Raw genomic sequence first — 17,907 nt, 5'->3', positions numbered from 1 at the left:
GGAAGGACCTCCTCGTCTGGCTTCGGGTTGGTTGGCTGGTTGGTTGGTTGGTTTTTTTGGCATTGTTTGAATGACTGCTGGGTCCTTGTGGTACCTGGAAAGCTTTGCTGCTTCTACCTCTCCCATTCCTTGCCTTGTGTCTGTGTCCCTAACAGCCATGAGAAATGCAGGGAGGGTGTCTGTGCTCTCTAGGTAAGCGTAGCCACCGCCGGGAAAAGGGCGTCTTCATGTCACGCTCTCTGAGCTTTCTGCAGCGAGAGGAGGTTTGGGTGGGATGTACGAGACTTTCCAGGAAGATTTCAAAGGATCCCTGGACAAAAGCGTTTGAATGACAGGTTCCAAACATGAACCGCTGTTAAGCTAATGTGGATTTTACTGGGGCTTATTTGTAATACACTTTTGCTATAAAGATCATGTGAAAAGGAGAAGCTGATGAATCTTTCCCAGGAGGCTTAGAATAGTGGACTTCTGGCAAGGATATGCCTAATAAATTTTACAAATTCTATTCTTTCACGTGGAAGGAAGGCAGATGAACTCCCCAGCCTCCATCTGTAGAAGCCAGGACTGTGCAGTGTCTGCATTGCTCTGGAGCCTGGCCCCCTCCTCTGCTGCCGAGGTCTTCAGGGGAAACAGATGGCTAATGTGTCAGGGCACCTTTGTGTGCATGCACGTCTGTGGATGCTAATGTTGACGTAGTCATCTTGGGTTACTCATCAATTATTAATATTTGCTGACTGATAAGAGCTGAATGTGTCTGTAATGATTAATAGGACGAAAATGATTGCAGTGGTGTGTGATTCAGAGTTCTTTAGCTTGAGGTCTTTGCAAATCTCTCTCTTACTGTTCAGAGGCAGAGCACTGGGATAGAAATTAGCAAAGCTGCTGTGTTGCTGTTAGCTGCCTGGCTCTGCATTTCACTCAAAAATCCACTGGCAAACAGAAGGCTAAAATTAGCAAGACTTGGCTGCAGGAAATTCCCCGCTCAGTAAACCGGGCATCCGAACAGTTTAAGGAAATACCAGCCACTCCCTTGCTGGATCAATACTGCTGATGCCAAGCAATCGCACTCTGTCGCCAGCACACAAATAACTCTGAATCAATAAAAAGCATTCACCAGCATCTTCTGGCCAGGTGTTCTCCTAGTGAAAAATGCAGCAAAAGGATTCCTTCTCTCCCACTGAAGAAGTCTTAAAAATGTATGAGATTAGCTATTTGCTTGACAAAAAAATACATCAGCAATATTTAGATAAAATACACTTGTTTTGTTACTACAGCACAGAAAATCTGTTCTCATTGCCTAGGCTGCTGTGGGGAATTTTTACCAAAAGAAAGATAGGGGCCCATCTCTTCATTCTCGCATCGCTGGGTGCTGGTTGTAGGCAGGAGTCACCAGGCACTGCTGTATTGCAGATCGGTGGTAAATTAGAGAAAGACCAATGGCTTAACGGTCCAGGTCGTATCAGGCCTCTGTGCAAGTCAGCCCGGGAATCCCTAAAGTCCATGTGAGCACAGAGCAAAGTCTGCAGCCGGCACGTTCAGCATCGTGAAGGCGGCTGACTACAGGAGTCTCGAGACGCATTGGTGTGACCCTCTGCCCAGGCTGCTTCACCTCCTGCTCCATCAGAGCTCTCTGGGGGTGTCTCAGCACACCGCTGCATTACCTCCCGTCGGCATGACTGAATGTGCACTATGAAGGGGGAGACGATGTTAACAAGAGAATATACGTCTGACCTGTGCCCACCTCTATCCATCGCTGCCTCGTGGGGGTTGTTGGTGCTGATACCTGAACAGCCATAGTCTGTCTTACCTCGAGAAAATTTATACTGGTGCCAAGCAAGAAAAAATAAGCACATACGTGCCAGTTCCCTGCTTCCTTCCCGCTCTCCTGGGGCTTCCGAAACAAAGTGAAAGACGTCAGATACCTGCTCTGCAGAAACACAGGACCTTGTGCTCTGTAGGGTCTGCTCTGCTTTGAAAACTGCTGACTCTTCTGGCAGTCAGTCGGCAATCCAGATGGGAGGGGGTGGAGAGGCAGCCTCGGAGCGTTCTTAGAAATGAAAGTTAGCAGCTTACTGGAAGGGAAGTTCATGGGGAGCTGCAGGGCTCTCGAGCTGCGTGGGGCAGCCTGCGGCAGAGAGGAGCCTGGGCAGAGGGAAGGCTCGAACCTGCAAAAGGAGCTGATCAAGTGGTCGAACTCAAACAGCTTATACTGGAGAACAAGAGGGAGAGAGAAAAGTAGAGTGAGTCTTCCCACATCTCCCCGGGGGTCGGTATCTTGTCCTTTAGGAATAAGAAGTTTGGGTGAAGCACCTTATTTCTGGTCAGATTTTTTTATGGCAGTAAAATAATTGGAGAAATTGCATCTCCAGGGGTTTGTATTCTTTTAATTGGATTCCCAGCATCACAGCTACTCTTCTCCCTTGCTGCGCATAGTCCTTGGCGTAAGAAGAGTGACACTTTTTGAAAGGATGTTGTAGAAATTAATGATGAGTGAGGTCATATAACCCTCCCACTGCTTCCTGGAAATTAAAACAGTGCTGCACCTCGTTGCTCAACCAGGAGGGCCCATGATTAAAAAATCATCAGTCAGAATCCAAGGTGCTTTTATATTGTGTTCTGTGTAGGTATTCCTGATTTCATTGAAATGCCAAGTACAGGTTGGCCACGTTCCAGTGACGTTAAAAATAAGTGCAGACACTCAGAATGCAGCTGCTTTCAACACCAGTGTTATTTATTGAAATTTATACAAGAACTATCCCATCCAGACAAATATCTGTTGCTCAGGGAGAATCCTGAGGGAACAGCCATAGAAAGTTACAGCTTCAAGAATGGCTGTTTGGTATGTGTTGCCTTGTGTATAAACTCGCATCACACAGAACTGCAAGTACTTGTGTTAAAAGACTCAAAAACAAACACATAAAAAAACCCAACAAAACCAAAACCACCACAAACCTTTAAAAATTTCTTTTCCTGAGCTGTGGAAGATTTGTTGCTCGTTATCTGAGAAGAAAATATTCCTTATGGGAAAATTGTAATCTTAATTAACGATGCATTAAAAGAAGTGTATTGCTAGGATGCCTGTTTCTACAGTTCATTGGCTCCTGAGAGTACCGCGGTTTCCCTGCTGGCCTTTCTGATGGTTGCATTGGTGTCTTGGCATTGCCCCCGTTTACTCCGTTTCTGTAAGTAGGTGGGAGCTGGGAAGTAGGGTTGCAGGTAGTGCAGAACCTGGCTATGTGGCTCAGGCAAGGAGCCGAGATTGCATGGCTTTGCAGAGTACGTGACCTTTTTGCCATAATGAGGCTGAGAAGCGCCTTAGATGCCAAACGTGCCAGCCAAAACCCGGCGGGTGAGCTGCACTCTCAGTTGTAACATCCTGGAGAAGGACCTCTGTTAATTAAAAAGGAAGTTATAATTAGTATTAAGTCACATGTTTGCTTCTCATCCCAAAATACTAGGAATTTTACATGTAAACATGAGCCAATACTGTATCATTTCCACCATGAAAACGTTTGCTTTTACATCGAAATAGGTCAGCTATTTATGTCTCATTTTGTACTGAGTGTCATCTTTGAATTTAACGTTTCAGTCGGAGGAAGCCTTCCCTGTTACACTCTTGAGAATGACTTAAATTTATGTACAAAGGCTTTTCTTCTTTTCAGACACATTTGAATTCTGGTTTAGCATTCCCAGTTGCATCGTGGGGGGTCCCCTTCTCCCCTTCCCTTCACCCACTTCTTTACCCGGGCATCGCCTGGGCTGCAGCGGGAGCGGATCCCCGGCCCGGGGCTGGTGCTCGGCACAGGCACAACCTCTGCAGCCAGGTCTCGCGGAAGGTGCCAGGAGTTCTCCTCGGCTGCGGCTTTTATGCAAATATTCTGTTATTTCTGATGCCTGCATTGGGAGGTGCAATATGAGCATCCTGTACTCTGAGACTGCCTAGTCCACCCGCGAGCACTGTGCGTCAGAAGCAGCAAAAATGGTATTTCCTATTTTCTTGAGGGAATAAGAAGGCTGACAAGAGGGAAGATCCCTTGTTATGGGATGATCAAAATGCTGCACTTCCCTCTTCCAGAGAGCAGAGGTTATCACTTATATGGGCTATTTTTATATCACTTATATGGACTAAGTTTTATAAGAAGGGCAGGAGCTGCGCTGGCTGCTTGGAAGAGCACGAGCCGCACCATATGCCAACATCATCTCCCTCCTTTCTTTCCACCTGTGGGCTCTCTCAGCTCCTGGTTCGGGTTGAACCCTTCTTCTTTTTATCTGATCACCTCTCATGGGAGATCTCTGTACCATTTTACATGAAGTGAAACCCCTCTGGAGCTTCTTCCGTCAGTGAAACTTTCCCTAGCCGCCTAGCTGGCATCGCTGAATATCCTCAGTGCTTAAATTCCCAACAGGTACGCCAAGACAAGCACCAAAAACGCCAGTCATCACTCTGAATTCACCGTCGCTGTCCCCCTCCACAGAAAAGGCACCTGGGACCGCAGCAGGGTGGGGACTTGCTACCGATCAAACTGAAGAAAAACATTGTCTTCAAACTGGGGAATGTAACTGGAAAATTGGGAGCTTTAAAACTGTCCGAGAGCACATTGCCTACTTAACTCCATCAGTGATGGTAATGGCGATATCTATCTCAGCCTGCCAGGTTTATCTTGTCACATGGGCCATAAACAAGATGACAAATGAAAACACTTCAGTGATGTTTATCATCTAAATCACTGCCTGCTTGTTTGCCTTGGATCTCTAGCAGCCCTCTGAGCTGCCAGGCAATCTGAAGCAACAATCAATTTGACTCGCAAGATACAGATACAAGCTCTCAGCTTAGCTGAGAGTCCCGAATTTCCTCTAGTAAGATGACGGGCTGTCAATAAACGTCAGTAATCTTCTCAGTGGTATGCAGCAAGATCAGGAAACGGCTTGCATGCAATGCTTAGGAAGGGGAGATGGGCAAAATGTTTTATCTGAATCTGTGCAAAACAAGGTCATTTCATCATCTTTGAAGAAAACTCGGTGTTTGTAGGATGCTTCTGTTGTTTCCTTTGTGCCCTGAAAAGGTGTTTAGTCTGGTAAAAAGTACTTACGGCCCTTTGGTGACAAAGAGCATGTTGGGGTAGGTCTAAATTTCCTGCTGGGGCTAATTCCTAGCAATAAATCGAGACAAATTCACATTTGTGCCTTCTGGACAAGCAAGTTGCAGAGCAGAAATAAAGGCATCTCGCCGAAGGCGGCTGCGAACGGCTCGGAGCAGGAGCCTGCAGTCCTGATGCATTGCGGAGTGCTTTCTGACTCCGGGTTGCATGTGGTTATAAAATACTTCTCAGCACCAGAGTCTCAGTTTGGCATGGACGAGAGGATGAACCGCTGCCTCTGCCAAAGGGAGAGCCCTGCCCGAGGAGATGAAAACAAACACAAAACCTGCAATTTTGTCTGGTTTTCTCATGTTTGTGTTTTTAATGTATGAATAGGAGTCTCCCTGGAAAACCCATAGATTTGGGGTTGGTCAGTTTTTGCAGCATAAGAAGCAAAAGATAATTGGTGTTCAGCTCTCTGCTTTAAGCAAAACGTTTCTGTGCTGTGGAGGCGGTACACAGGTACAAAGAAGTCCCTTCTAATTAAATGTACAAGAATTGTTCCTCCAAGATTTCCCCTGCTGAATCAGGGGTTTCATTGCCAACTATTTCCCAAGTCCCAGTATCTGCTTTGTTCTGATGCTTGTGCGCTCTGCTTCGGAGAGCCAGCTTGCTCGATGGCTTTTGGACATCTTATTCCCCCAGCTGGAAAAGGAGGTGACATACACTTACTCTTCTCTGGAAATTGCCGTACCGGCAAAGTTCATGAGTTCACGCAGTCCACCACCCTGTCTGTAAGCAGGTGCCCACGTCAGGTGTTTTGGGGATAGAAAATCCCTTGTAATTCTCTTAAAGCATGGATGGGACGTTTTTCTAAACTTCACCTAGCAATCAGTTTATGCCCTCAAAGATGAGGAGCAAAAGCTCTCATAAACGTATTTGAGCTAGCGTAATTGCAGAATGTTTCCCTCCTTATCTGTCTGTATAGCAAATTGGTTTTTACTCCGACCAAGCTGTTTAGTTCAATATCTTGCAGCAATGACTTTGCTATTCCTTGTTTAGAAACATCTCCCCTTAGCCACATGTTTCTATTAGAATGAGGAGTCGTGGTAATCCAGAGGCTCTCAGGTCTTGCTGTGTGAGATGTCACCAGTTTAGTCTACTTCAATCATCATTTAATCTGATGTTCTCATAAAGTGGTGGATAATTTATTAAGACTCCCTTGGAAGTCCCCAGTAGTTTGGCAAAGCCCCTGGAAGGCTTCACCTGCCTGTAGGGGCCATCCGTGCCTCGGCTTTTCTAAGCATTTAAGCTAGCCAAGGGACCAAAGACATATTTTGGACTCAAATCCAAGACCAGCTGATTTGATCCCATTTGGAGAACGTATGGATGTGTGTGTATGTAATTTTAAATTTCTTCTAATCATGATAGTTTCTGTGAGGTAATGAAAGCCGGTGTTCTAATTAGTGCAGCTCTGCCAGTGCTGATGTGGAGAGTAATTTGCACGCCCTGCCTGTGGAATGGTAGTCGACTGGGAACAAGAAACCGGGCTCCTGATGACATCGGGAGATGTGAGGATAATCCGGATCTGGGACACAGATCGGGAAATGAAAGTTCAGGTAACACCTGCACGTTTGTCCCATTCACCTTTTCCTTCCCAGAACACGTCCCATGCAGTGAGTTACCTGTGCACAGCCCAAGCATCTGAGGCTCGTGTGTGAAGAGCTGACAGGTTCTGGAGCTTCTGCTTCCCTGCTTCAGAGACACGTTACCAAATAAATAAAAATACACACATACTTAGTGTGTCAGGTCTTTACTGGAAGCTTTATTCTGTTATTCTGGGCAGGAGCATTTGGGAAAGGTGAGGCTGTGAAATCCAGAGGCAGGCTCCAGGATGCAGTTAGGGTTTTCTATTAGCACATAATGGAAATAGTGTAAAAATTCTTGAGGAAATTTAGTGGTGAGTTCGGTTGGCGATAGAGGATTCAGAGTTACTGCTGCCCTCTGCTTCTCTGGGAAGCACACAGAGGCAATTACAGAGCAACGCTGCTCTCGTACCTACCAGCCAAAGGTCTGTTTTCAGGAAAGCTGCATCCACGCAGAGAGCACTTACCTACCTGCTCGGTCCGATCCCGAGCCGGGACCCGAGTGCTCGGCAGGACACGAGCGTTTCCAATGGCAGCCAGGGGAATTGTTGCCGGCTTTGGCCAGTCTGACTGAGGTCAGAAGTTTGCTCCGTGTTGTCTGGCCTGGGTATCGGAGGATGAAGATGCCTCGGCTCCCTCGGCATCCCCCGCGACTCCCCGGGGAGCTCTGCAGACCCACACGCTGGGGTACCCCAGGGTGTTCGCATCTCGCCTCTGAAATGAGGCGGCACGGAAGTGTGATTTCAGTGCAGTGTAATGGGGAAAAGATGCTGCAAACGTTGATGTCAATTCAATTGCCAATCAAATAAAAGTTTCTCAGGAATTACAAGGAGAAGCAGCTGGTCTGCAAGAATGGAGTCACCATGCTGGAGAAAAAAGGAAGACTAGTTTTCAAAGCTTCTAGAAATTAATTACCCTTGGATGAACATTAATTACGACACTTTGACCCTGCAATGCAGGATAATTAAGCCTATGTTAATCTTAATTACTTTCACATATTCTTTTTTTCTATGTAAATTAGAGAACAGCAAAATTCAGGAGGTGAAAATCTTTTAAATGATGATGATTAATGATTGCGCTGAAAGTATCTAAAACCATGTTGTTTCTTTTTTAATTGCAAAGATTGGTTGTGTTGAAATTCAAGTGATTGAAACTTCCTGACTCAGTAACACTGGAAAAGTGAAATTCAGCACAAAGAGCAGTGAAGCTGTGTAATCCAAGCTCATAAAGGTGCTCTCCCACTCTTTGAACTACAAAAAGCGTACCTCTGGAAGCACTTGGGATGTAGCTGAAGAAACAAGTACTTCATTTTCACTTCTGCTGATTCTTCCTGCTTCAAAGACAGGATCGGGGTTTAGGCAGTTAGAAGAGCTGCTGAGAACAGCCCTGAAGGTCGGTGCCTCTGGCCGGCAGCTTCTTCGCTCAGCTGAGGCTGTGAATAGCAGCTAGGAAAGGTGAATGTGCACAGAAGCAAAAATAGGATTGAAGTGTGAAATTAGCTAATGCAGTTCTAACGTGCCTCCTGATCGTTATCCTACTTTTTCAGTGCTGCTTAGTTTCTTTACCTGTTTTAATGGAAAATGTCTTTCCTCGTTACAGGCATAGACATTATTCCAAGCAATTCTTTTGCTTATAGCAAGTAAAAAGGGGGAAAGTAGCAGCGTTAGAGAAAGAGTGCACAGCGTGTTCCCAGCACAGCTGTCCTTGCAAGCTCCAGTCTTCTTTTTCCACGTCATTTTTTTTAATACACACGGTCTCTGCCATCTAATGAGATAACCTGAATCTACTTGTCGCATGTGCTAAAGCGGGGATTGATAGGCGGCACAGCACTGGCTCGCTTTATCTTGCGTAAGCGATTCTCCGGTGCTGTGTGGTAGCCAGGCAGCTCATTGTGTTGTCCAAGGCTGACGTGTCTACGCTGACGTTGTTCAAGAGCACCAAGCTGCCTCACCACCGCCTGCTGCCCGCGGCTGCCCGGCCCGGCTTCCTGGGCTGCCCGTGGCGAAGAGGAAGGTCACGCTTAGTCTGCTTAGCTTGGCCCGTTCGCCACAACCACCGGGGCTCTGCAGAGGTGTAGTGATGATCCTAATGATGAGGGGGGGAAGAGAGCGAAGTGTTTAAGGAGTTGTCCAGGACAAAAGTAAAATAAAAAATAAAAATAAAAAGAAATGGACTTCGTTAATGAGAACTGGAGCTATTCGGCGTAAAAGGAGCCGCCCTCTGGTAAAATCATTTTATTGTTTCCAGGGGCCCAAAATATTTTTTGTCTGCCACAGAAAAAAAAAAAAAAAGCTTCTTTTACAAGAGGCATTTAAATAACTTCCTAGAACTTATTTGGGTGTTGATTTGATGCACGAAAAGGGCTAATACGTTGCAGCTTTGTACCTTTTTTTGCATGGGTGGTATTAGCTAGAGCATACTGTATGTTTGGTTTTACATGTGGCGTTATATATGTCATTAGGATTTTTTGCCTTCTACAGGTATATTTGTCTTATATGACACTTCTCCAAATATACAGTCCTTCCTGCCATGCCAATGGCATTTACAACTTGTACACCACAAAGATGGTTTACGGAGAAATAACTCCTCTGGCTGTTTATTTTAACTAATTAGATATTCTTAGTAGAGAATAATATTAACAACTCCTTCCCAAAATAGACCTTGCCTTCGTTTGGGTTTCTAAAGCTGAATGATTTGCAAAAGCTGGTTTTGCTGGAATTCCTCCTCTGGGCCTGGCTCTTTGGGTCGATCTGTGGGACTTGTGGCTCCAAAACACGGCAGCAGCAGAGACCGTCGTCCCCAGGGTCACCACCCCGTCGTGTCTGGTCATGTCCAGAGAGCCTGAAGGAAAACCTCACACCGACGCAGTGTCACGGTGTTCTGAGTGACAGGTGGAAACTCTGGTTTAGTTTTGGGCTGATGTGCAGAATGGGGAAAGGAAGAGGAGGAGGACACAGGGTCCATCTGGGTTAGCACCTTGACTCTAGTGCCTTCTCTTTGGGGCTCTAGGCTTGACGGCACATCATGGTCTCAGCTTGGCTTTTGCGTGCCTTCTCCCTAGGATATCCCCACCGGAGCTGACAGCTGTGTGACCAGCCTCTCGTGTGATTCTCATCGTTCGTTAATTGTGGCGGGGTTGGGTGACGGCTCCATCCGCGTGTTTGACAGGAGGATGGCTCTGAGTGAATGGTAACTACCCATCCTTCCCGGGTTTGGTGGGATCCTCACATTTCCTCCTCCTCCCCTTCAAGATGTTTCTCTACTTGTTCCTCAGCCGTGTCATGACCTACCGAGAGCACACGGCCTGGGTGGTGAAAGCATACTTGCAGAAACATCCTGAAGGCAACATCATGAGTGTCAGGTAAAAGAGATTTTACTGTTTGAGCTGTTTTCTCTTAAACAGAGTTTGCTTTTCTATTTAAAATCTGCCTCTGGTATTTCAAGAGCTAAGAGGGTAAAACTCTTCAGTTTGGTATTTGCTTCAGTCGTTAACTCCTGCTCCAAACTTGGTGGAGAGAAGGCAAAAAGAAATGTGAAGCTTTCCTTGGAAGCCTGTTAGTGAGGTTTGAGAGTAAACAAGAAGGCGTCTTTGCTGAAATCACTGTCACGAGGCGTGTGAGGGAGGAATGGAGTGAACCAGAAACCTAAGCTAGATATAGTATATCTTATGGTTGTTCTTTATTGCCAACATCTCCGTGGGGTCATTTGAGAGAGAACACGAGAAGGAAGGTTGATGTTACATCTGTTGGGCATATTGCTGTGCAGGATTACTTTGCTGTCTAGCAATTTTCTACACACAAATCCATCTCTGCTGCCTGGTAAATACTGCAGAGAGAGCAGCATATACTTATTTGGCCATTAAAGAACAGCAGAATATAATTTATTGTTACAAAGCCACTGTTTGCACACAAAGAGGCTCTTTTTCTTGATTACAAAATGAAAAAAAGCCATAATTTTCTGGGATTCAGAACATTCCTGAGGTGGGGGATGGGCCAGCAAAAATGTATTAAGACTTTCACAAAGGGGATTACGTGATGCAGCTGCCAGATTTGTCGAGCTCACATATTAGAGTTTTTAATCTTCCTTTCTGTAATCTCCTTCAACAATCCCGGGGGTCAGGCCTGTATGCTTGGCCAATCTGGGTCTGAAGGCTGGTTTTTTCCCCTCTCCTCAGTGCCCTTCTCAGCACGTGGTGCTTTCTCTTGGGATTGAAGAGGTATGAGAAAATGTTGTACTTCAAAAGACAGGTCTGGTCTCATCCCAAAGGAACTCGGTTTGTTGAGACAGGCCACCTTGCTCTCAGTTTCTCCCAATTCACTCTCCTCTTCTGTTGACAGCAAGATCCAAGAAAAACAGATGTTAGGACGTGGCGAGGTCTTGGTCTAGCTATTTTCTGAAAAACTTGAAGGCGTTGTATTGCTTGTGCAGCAGTTCTCTGAACCTCAGAGCAGCTTTTTCTCTGGACCAGAGGCAGGAGTTGCAGGACTGGTGACTCCGAGCCGGATCCTGCGGCTCTCCGTTGCCCGGCGCCGGCTCACCACGTGATACTGTGTTCAGCCGCTTTGATCTATGTGCTGGTGCCACCACAGTGCTTCTAATTAACCATCAGGTCTGCCTTTATCAGGCTGACAGCGTTGCTAGAAAAGGTCCTTAAACACCTTCTGAACATCCTGGTTTAGTAACGTAGCTGTTGTTGACTTGTTGTTGCCTTTACTGTTCAACCGGGATGTGTTTCCCATGTAGTCCCTCATCACAGAACTTCCATTTTAAAGCTCTTGCATGGTCTTCCAGTATGTTCAGAACCATTTTCAACACCTTCTGAACATCCTGGTTTAGTAACTTAGCTGTTGTTGACGCCTTTACTGTTCAACCGGGATGTGTTTCCCATGTAGTCCCTCATCACAGAACTTCCATTTTAAAGCTCTTGCATGGTCTTCCAGTATGTTCAGAACCATTTTCAAGTCGTATTAAGGTTCAAAGCTTTAAATGAATTTACTGTATATTTGATCTCTCTCAAACAATATTTCCATCTAGTCTTTAGGATCTAAATCAACCTCAAGTTTAATTTGTCTTGAATTTAATTATGTGACAGCTGGAGTTGCAGCTTCCTATAATGATATAAGTAATCCTGTATAACAGCCTTTTGATCAGTATTAGATATTCCAGAGGTAAAGAAACCAAAAGCAATACGCTTCTTAATGCTTTCGTTGTTCTTAACTCTATAGGGTGATTCATAGCCGTATGGCCATCAGTGACTTGAAAAAAAAATAACACTTTAAAAGTTGTGGTGCCAAAAGCCGTACTTCTGCTGCCAGCAGAATAAGATCAGATGAGTTGATTTTGAATTTAGTTTCCGGAAGAGACTTTTCTGTTTGTTTTTCTGTACATCAGTTGACCAGTCTCCTGCAAGGAGCTCAGGAGAGCAGATGTGCCATAGCAAAATCTTCAGTCCTCGGTTCCAGGGCTGTAGGAAAGGATGCACCCTCTTCCCATCTAACAGACATGGTTCTGCTGATGTCTTTCAGAGAAATCACTTGACAAAAAGAAATCATTTGTGTTTGAAAGGTGCTTGATCTACTAAGCACAGTATCTTGCCCCTGCCACTGTCGCTTTCCCCACCCTCTCTTCCCTGATAAAGTCATTAATAGGATAGACACATCGCCCGAGCGTTAGCAGGGTTTGTTACGCCTGGTCCACAGAGTACGTTGGACAGCAAGAACTTGTGCATCTGTGGCCAGACATTTGGCCTAATGGATGGTACCAGCAGATCCCATCTGGTTAGAGTTTTCTAATACAATCTCCTACTGTGAAAATGAGAAGGAATTTGGGTCTGACATGCAGCTTGGTACATTGAGTATGACATAACAGTAAAGGCACTTATACTCAGCAATGAGCTGTAAGCGATAAAAGTAATAATGGATCACTCCTGAGGGCAGAGGCAGAGCTATTTGCACAGCACTTAATACATGCCAAACGTAAGTGACATCAGTGGGAATTCAGCCGTACTGACGGAGAAGGCAAGGGTGCGTGTCTTCTCTATCCTAATTTTCTGACCAAGGTGCTCAGGCTCACAGACAGACATACGGCTCGATTTCCTGGGCTTTAGGATCTGGTTTGCGTACAGCCTGACGTTGTGAAACTCATGTGTTGGCAGTGTAAATGGAGATGTGCGGTTCTTTGACCCCCGGATGCCAGAGTCCATGAAGGTCCTTCAGATAGTCAAAGGGCTGACGGCCCTTGACATTCACCCACAAGCCAACCTCTTTGCATGGTAAGTTTTAGTTTCATCTCCTGCATCCCTGGCGTGGACAGAGAGGACAATTTGTCTCTGCAGACATCACTCATGGTTTTTTGTTGGTTTTGTTGTTTGTTTTAACCTCACTGCAAACAGCTTTTTTCCCCTGTTTGCAGCTCGGGAATTTTATCCCTTGCATGCATTAGTTGGCTCTGCAGACATCACTCATGGTTTTTTGTTGGTTTTGTTGTTTGTTTTAACCTCACTGCAAACAGCTCGGGAATTTTATCCCTTGCGTGCATTAGTGAAACCTCTGCACCAGTGACTTAAAGCGATGGTGTACGGTCTTACACTCCTGTGTCAGAGTTGTTCAAAGTCAGGATGTGTATTTTTGGGCTCTCAGTGGAGACCAGCAACTGCTCCACAGCCACGTATCCTGGAGGTTGTTGGGGGATCTGCTCTCAGTGAGTGTGTGCATCAGCTCTTCATGTTTTTCTTTCTCAGTCCTGCAGTGTAACAGGTAGCTGTGGTTCCAGCCTTTCTGTAAATATGCACTGAGGTTGCCATGGTACAGTTAAAGTCAGTCTCCCCGCTCACAAGAACTTCATTGCACAGTAGTCTGATAACAGCTCAGGTTGACAGAGCTGAAAAGGGGACTGTAGGCAACAATATTGTTGTTACCACAGCATTCTCAGTGACACCATGTTCTCTTGATTCCCTTCCAGTGGCTCAATGAATCAGTTCACTGCAATCTACAATGGAAACGGGGAGCTGATCAACAATATCAAATACTACGATGGTTTTATGGGACAAAGAGTTGGAGCCATCAGCTGCCTGGCTTTCCATCCTCACTGGGTCTGTATTCTGTTTTTTGGATTTTGGAATTTGCCATCAGTGACACCATGTTCTCTTGATTCCCTTCCAGTGGCTCAATGAATCAGTTCACTGCAATCTACAATGGAAACGGGGAGCTGATCAACAATATCAAATACTACGATGGTTTTATGGGACAAAGAGTTGGAGCCATCAGCTGCCTGGCTTTCCATCCTCACTGGGTCTGTATTCTGTTTTTTGGATTTTGGAATTTGCATTTCTTAGTTAATGTCCATGTTGGAAGAGGGAAAGGCACGGAGACTCCTCTAGCACAGAGAGACGCCGCCCCAGCCTAGTCTTCTGCAGACGCTCTGAGCCTGACTCTCAGCCCAGGTCCTTCAGTGCTTGTCCCCCAGGCTCTTCCAGACGACCACGCTGGCGGTGCCGCTGGTGCTACTGGTTTATGATGTGCATCTATGACTAGAACGGGACTCCCAACAGCTGAGCGCTTTTTACTTGCGGATCGACTTGATATACTATTCCCATTTCTTTCCATCGCTCTGGGACTGCAGCCTGGCTTAGCTCTCTAGTTCTTGCCACAGAAGTTGTCCGAGGTGAATTTGCCTGGAGCTGACTGGAGAGGTGCACTCTCCCACCTCCAGCACGCAAAATTTTATGTGCTTATTTATTCCATGCCTCTTCTCTTGCAGACGGTAGGCTCACCCCTGTGTCCCTGGGGCTGCTTTTACACCGCCTTATGTAAGGCTTTAGGAAGACCTGATGCTGTGCAGTAGAAAAACTGCACGTCAGAAAAATGAGAGAACTGCAAAAATTAAAGGCATAAGCTGATAAAGTCTAGAATGAATTAGAGTAAAAAGGAAATTTCAGAATGTGTCACAGCTGAGGTGGCTCTGCAGTAGTCATTAGAGAGAGAATCTGGTTGCTACTTAATTAGGAGGCAGGTGCCCATCTGCATTATGGACTTCTGCTCACCCAGAGACGAGAATAAACGGAGGAGACTGAAAGCCTAAGAAAACAATGTGAATGGATAGGAAAAACAGGAGGAGGTTAAAGAAGACATTTAGACAGAGAGTTATTTTAGAAACCTGCAGATCAGAACACAAATATTTAATATGTAATGGGAAAGAGCGGTGGGAATGATAAAGGGCCTGGCGGAGAGGAGGGAAGAGCTGTGCTATCCTGCGATTTGGTATTAGCTGGGCAGGGAGAGGGCAGGCAGTTCTCCTGCCAAGGTTATATATGCGTTTTACATCCTGAAGATAGCGAGGTTAAAGGAAAGCTCATCTCCTCCTCAGTTTTGAAAAGCCACTCTGCACAAAGCCAAAGAGTGATTTTGCTGTCCTACAGTTTGGGGGACAGAGAAAGAAGTGGCTAATCATTTGAAATGTTTTGCTCTTTAAATAAGCAAACAAACAAAGCCCTGTCCAGCACGGGTCTCCACGGCTGAGATTGTTCCTGGGCCTCTCAGTGGAGGGAGTGCTAATTTTCAGTCCAGGCGACTGTTCCTAACTAGCAGATTTGCAGTCATTTAGAAAAATTATGTTAGTGGTTGGCAACTAATAGTCACCATAATTTTTCCCTCTGGCTGAAATGGGCATATAACTCGCTGGGACGATGTAGGTGCTGGCAGAAATGTCGTCAGAGCTGCGTTGGCAGATGCACTTAAGAGCTTTCGAGCATCTGGGCGTTACTGCTGAAAATGTCGACCGTTACCATTTTGCCTGTGATGTGCCTCTCATTACCGCATGACACCTGTACGATTATCCCCGGTTTGCTCTTTCCGCAGCCTCATCTGGCAGTCGGAAGCAATGACTACTACATCTCGGTGTACTCAGTGGAGAAGCGGATCAGATAACGGCTCGTGGCAGCGGCACTGGAGAAGGGAGTCCCAGCGGGCAGGGCCGTGTCTCACCCATAATGTACATAGTGAAATTATCGACTTGAATGTTTAGTGTTGGCTGCTGCTGCAACCCATAACTTGAACATTTTTTTTCTGACTTAGCTACTGATGATTTTGACAAGGGGAAGAGAGACAATCTCCTTTTTTTTGTTTTGTGGTTTTTTTCCCAGCTATATCCTCTAAAAGCTACAGAAAAGGAACATTTTATTTTTGTTTCCAGTGGTTGGCTTCTCTGTTAGAAACACGGCTCCTGAGCTTGGAAGGACTGGATGAGGCAATACCCTGAAAAGGGCTTTTTGTTTTAGTCTTTGTTCCTTTGTTTTGCTGGAGCGTAGGTTGCTTTAAGGACTGAAGACAGGACTCACCTACAGCTCTGTGCGTTCGACCAGACCACGGGACCCCTCCAGCTGCTGCCTACCCTGTGCCAAACAGTAATTCCTCCGACAGGGCAGCGAGAGCCGAGCTGTCCATCTGCAGAACAATGTACGTGCTCCTGCACTGCCTGAGCCTGGGCAGCGGAGGCGGGAAGGTGTCTCCTCTGCATGAACCTTGTCTTCTCTGCAGCGTCCTCTCCAGTGGAAGTAGAGATAGAAGGCGACTCGGTGGCAAGGGGAGGCAGCGATCCTGAGGAAAGGGGCTTGAGGAGATGACAGGAGCAGGGCAGGATGCCACCGTGCCGTAAGGTTGCACATACAGAAGAAAGAGAACGGACATCTCTAACGTCCCAACGAGCCTGGAGCAAGGCACTCATGTAACCGCTTTCCACCCAAGCACACGGTGCTGGTGGGGAGGTCTGGGGTATCTCGGTCACGACTTCCGCAGTCACTGTCATCCTGCCCACAGTGAACTCCACAAACACGTTTGATAGCCTGGGAGCTCCGCCCAGGCAGCGAGGGAGGCTCCAGGTTCAAGCCACGGGCTTTCGTCTCGCTCTGATATGCTAATATTCAGCAAGGTGATGGTCAGGAGAATTTTCACGCTTGTATGCAGCTGCACATGTTGTGTGGACGTGGCTGTGGCTTGTCTGTCTGTCCCTGCAGAACTGGGCATGTAACCACACACGGTCTGAGCACAAGAGAATCACTAAAGGAGGGGGAAGACAGCAGGTCACCCTGCTTTGAGCAACACAGCTTTGTCCCAGCTATCTAGGGGAAAGCCTGCTCCATCTTCCACACCTTCCACGTCTGAATAATGAATGTTTCTGTCCCTTGAAATCCATGATGGGTGTGGGGAAGGGGTAGGCAAAGCCAAAGGGCAGGTTTCTTTCAAGTGGTCGCTGCCGAGGTGCGATTTAGCTGGCCAAGAACAGAACTTGCACTGTGCAAAAATCACTGCAGCCGACAAAGGTTGACCTGCTGAGTCCAGAAGTCCCCAGTTGTTCTTCCAGCCGGCATCAGGGGGTCTGCAGGCTCCCAGCAAACTCTGCCAGCAATGAGGCTGACAGTGAAGGAAATACTAATGAGAGAAGGGGTGAGAAACGTTCTCTCCCTGTGTGGATGGCAGCTTTACCTCTGCCACGGCGCCTGCGGAGCGCGTCTGACCTGTCACTGCTCCTTATACACCAGATAATCTTGTTTCCTATCTGTGTTGAGGCAGCTGGGCCACGCAGGGGTCGTGGAGTTGGCCCGCTGGCTGTCCCAGGCTCGCTGCAGGGAAGCCGAATGCAAAGTGCCGTACGCAGGTCTGGATGCTGGCTTCGGTGGGGGCCCTTCAACCGTGGAGGTGGAGCAGACGCCGAAGGCTGGGCGCTCTGTCCGTACCCCGAGCATCGTCGCTGTCCCCCCCGTAGCAGGGAGGCCGAGGGCCACTTCGCAGATGACGAATCAAAGGCTTTAAACTTAAGAAAAACTACCTAAAAGTCTACTTTTGAGTTACCAGAAGTTAATTATGGTCTAACAGAGCTGTGCCTCTTCCCACCCCACTGAGCGGCTCCCGTGCAGCTCCGGCGTCGGTCCCAGCGGTACGCGTCTCCTCCGCCTGCCCGCGCCAGGGGCCGACGAGGGGCCGGCAAGCCGGAGTTTGGGATCCGCACGTAACCAATTAACATACACAGCTTAAAAAACAATAGATTTTTAACTTATATCAGTGTATTCATTAAAGGAACAAGAAATACCTGGCAAAATGCGAAGTTGCGTGGTGGGAAGCTGCTGCTCCCTGCCAGCGCTGCCCGGTGCCAGCCAGCCCCTGCGGCCAGGAGGTGGGTTTTTAACTAAC

General features: G+C 46.9%; 1 protein-coding gene across 1 annotated transcript in view; it reads left to right on the top strand.

Moving 5' to 3' along the window:
* Positions 1–15,648, top strand: part of RPTOR (regulatory associated protein of MTOR, complex 1) — a 143,043-nt gene extending 127,395 nt beyond the window's left edge. The window contains 6 exon segments of the mRNA XM_009578393.1: positions 6,592–6,697; positions 9,786–9,913; positions 9,999–10,085; positions 12,879–12,995; positions 13,685–13,814; positions 15,580–15,648. Of these exon segments, the coding sequence (XP_009576688.1) occupies positions 6,592–6,697; positions 9,786–9,913; positions 9,999–10,085; positions 12,879–12,995; positions 13,685–13,814; positions 15,580–15,648 (637 nt within the window).
* The last annotated feature ends 2,259 nt before the right edge of the window (positions 15,649–17,907 follow it).

The sequence above is a fragment of the Fulmarus glacialis genome, unplaced genomic scaffold (genome assembly GCF_000690835.1).
Source record: "Fulmarus glacialis isolate BGI_N327 unplaced genomic scaffold, ASM69083v1 scaffold23065, whole genome shotgun sequence".
In the NCBI taxonomy this organism is placed as follows: domain Eukaryota; kingdom Metazoa; phylum Chordata; class Aves; order Procellariiformes; family Procellariidae; genus Fulmarus; species Fulmarus glacialis.
This window is presented reverse-complemented; position numbering and strand designations above follow the sequence as displayed.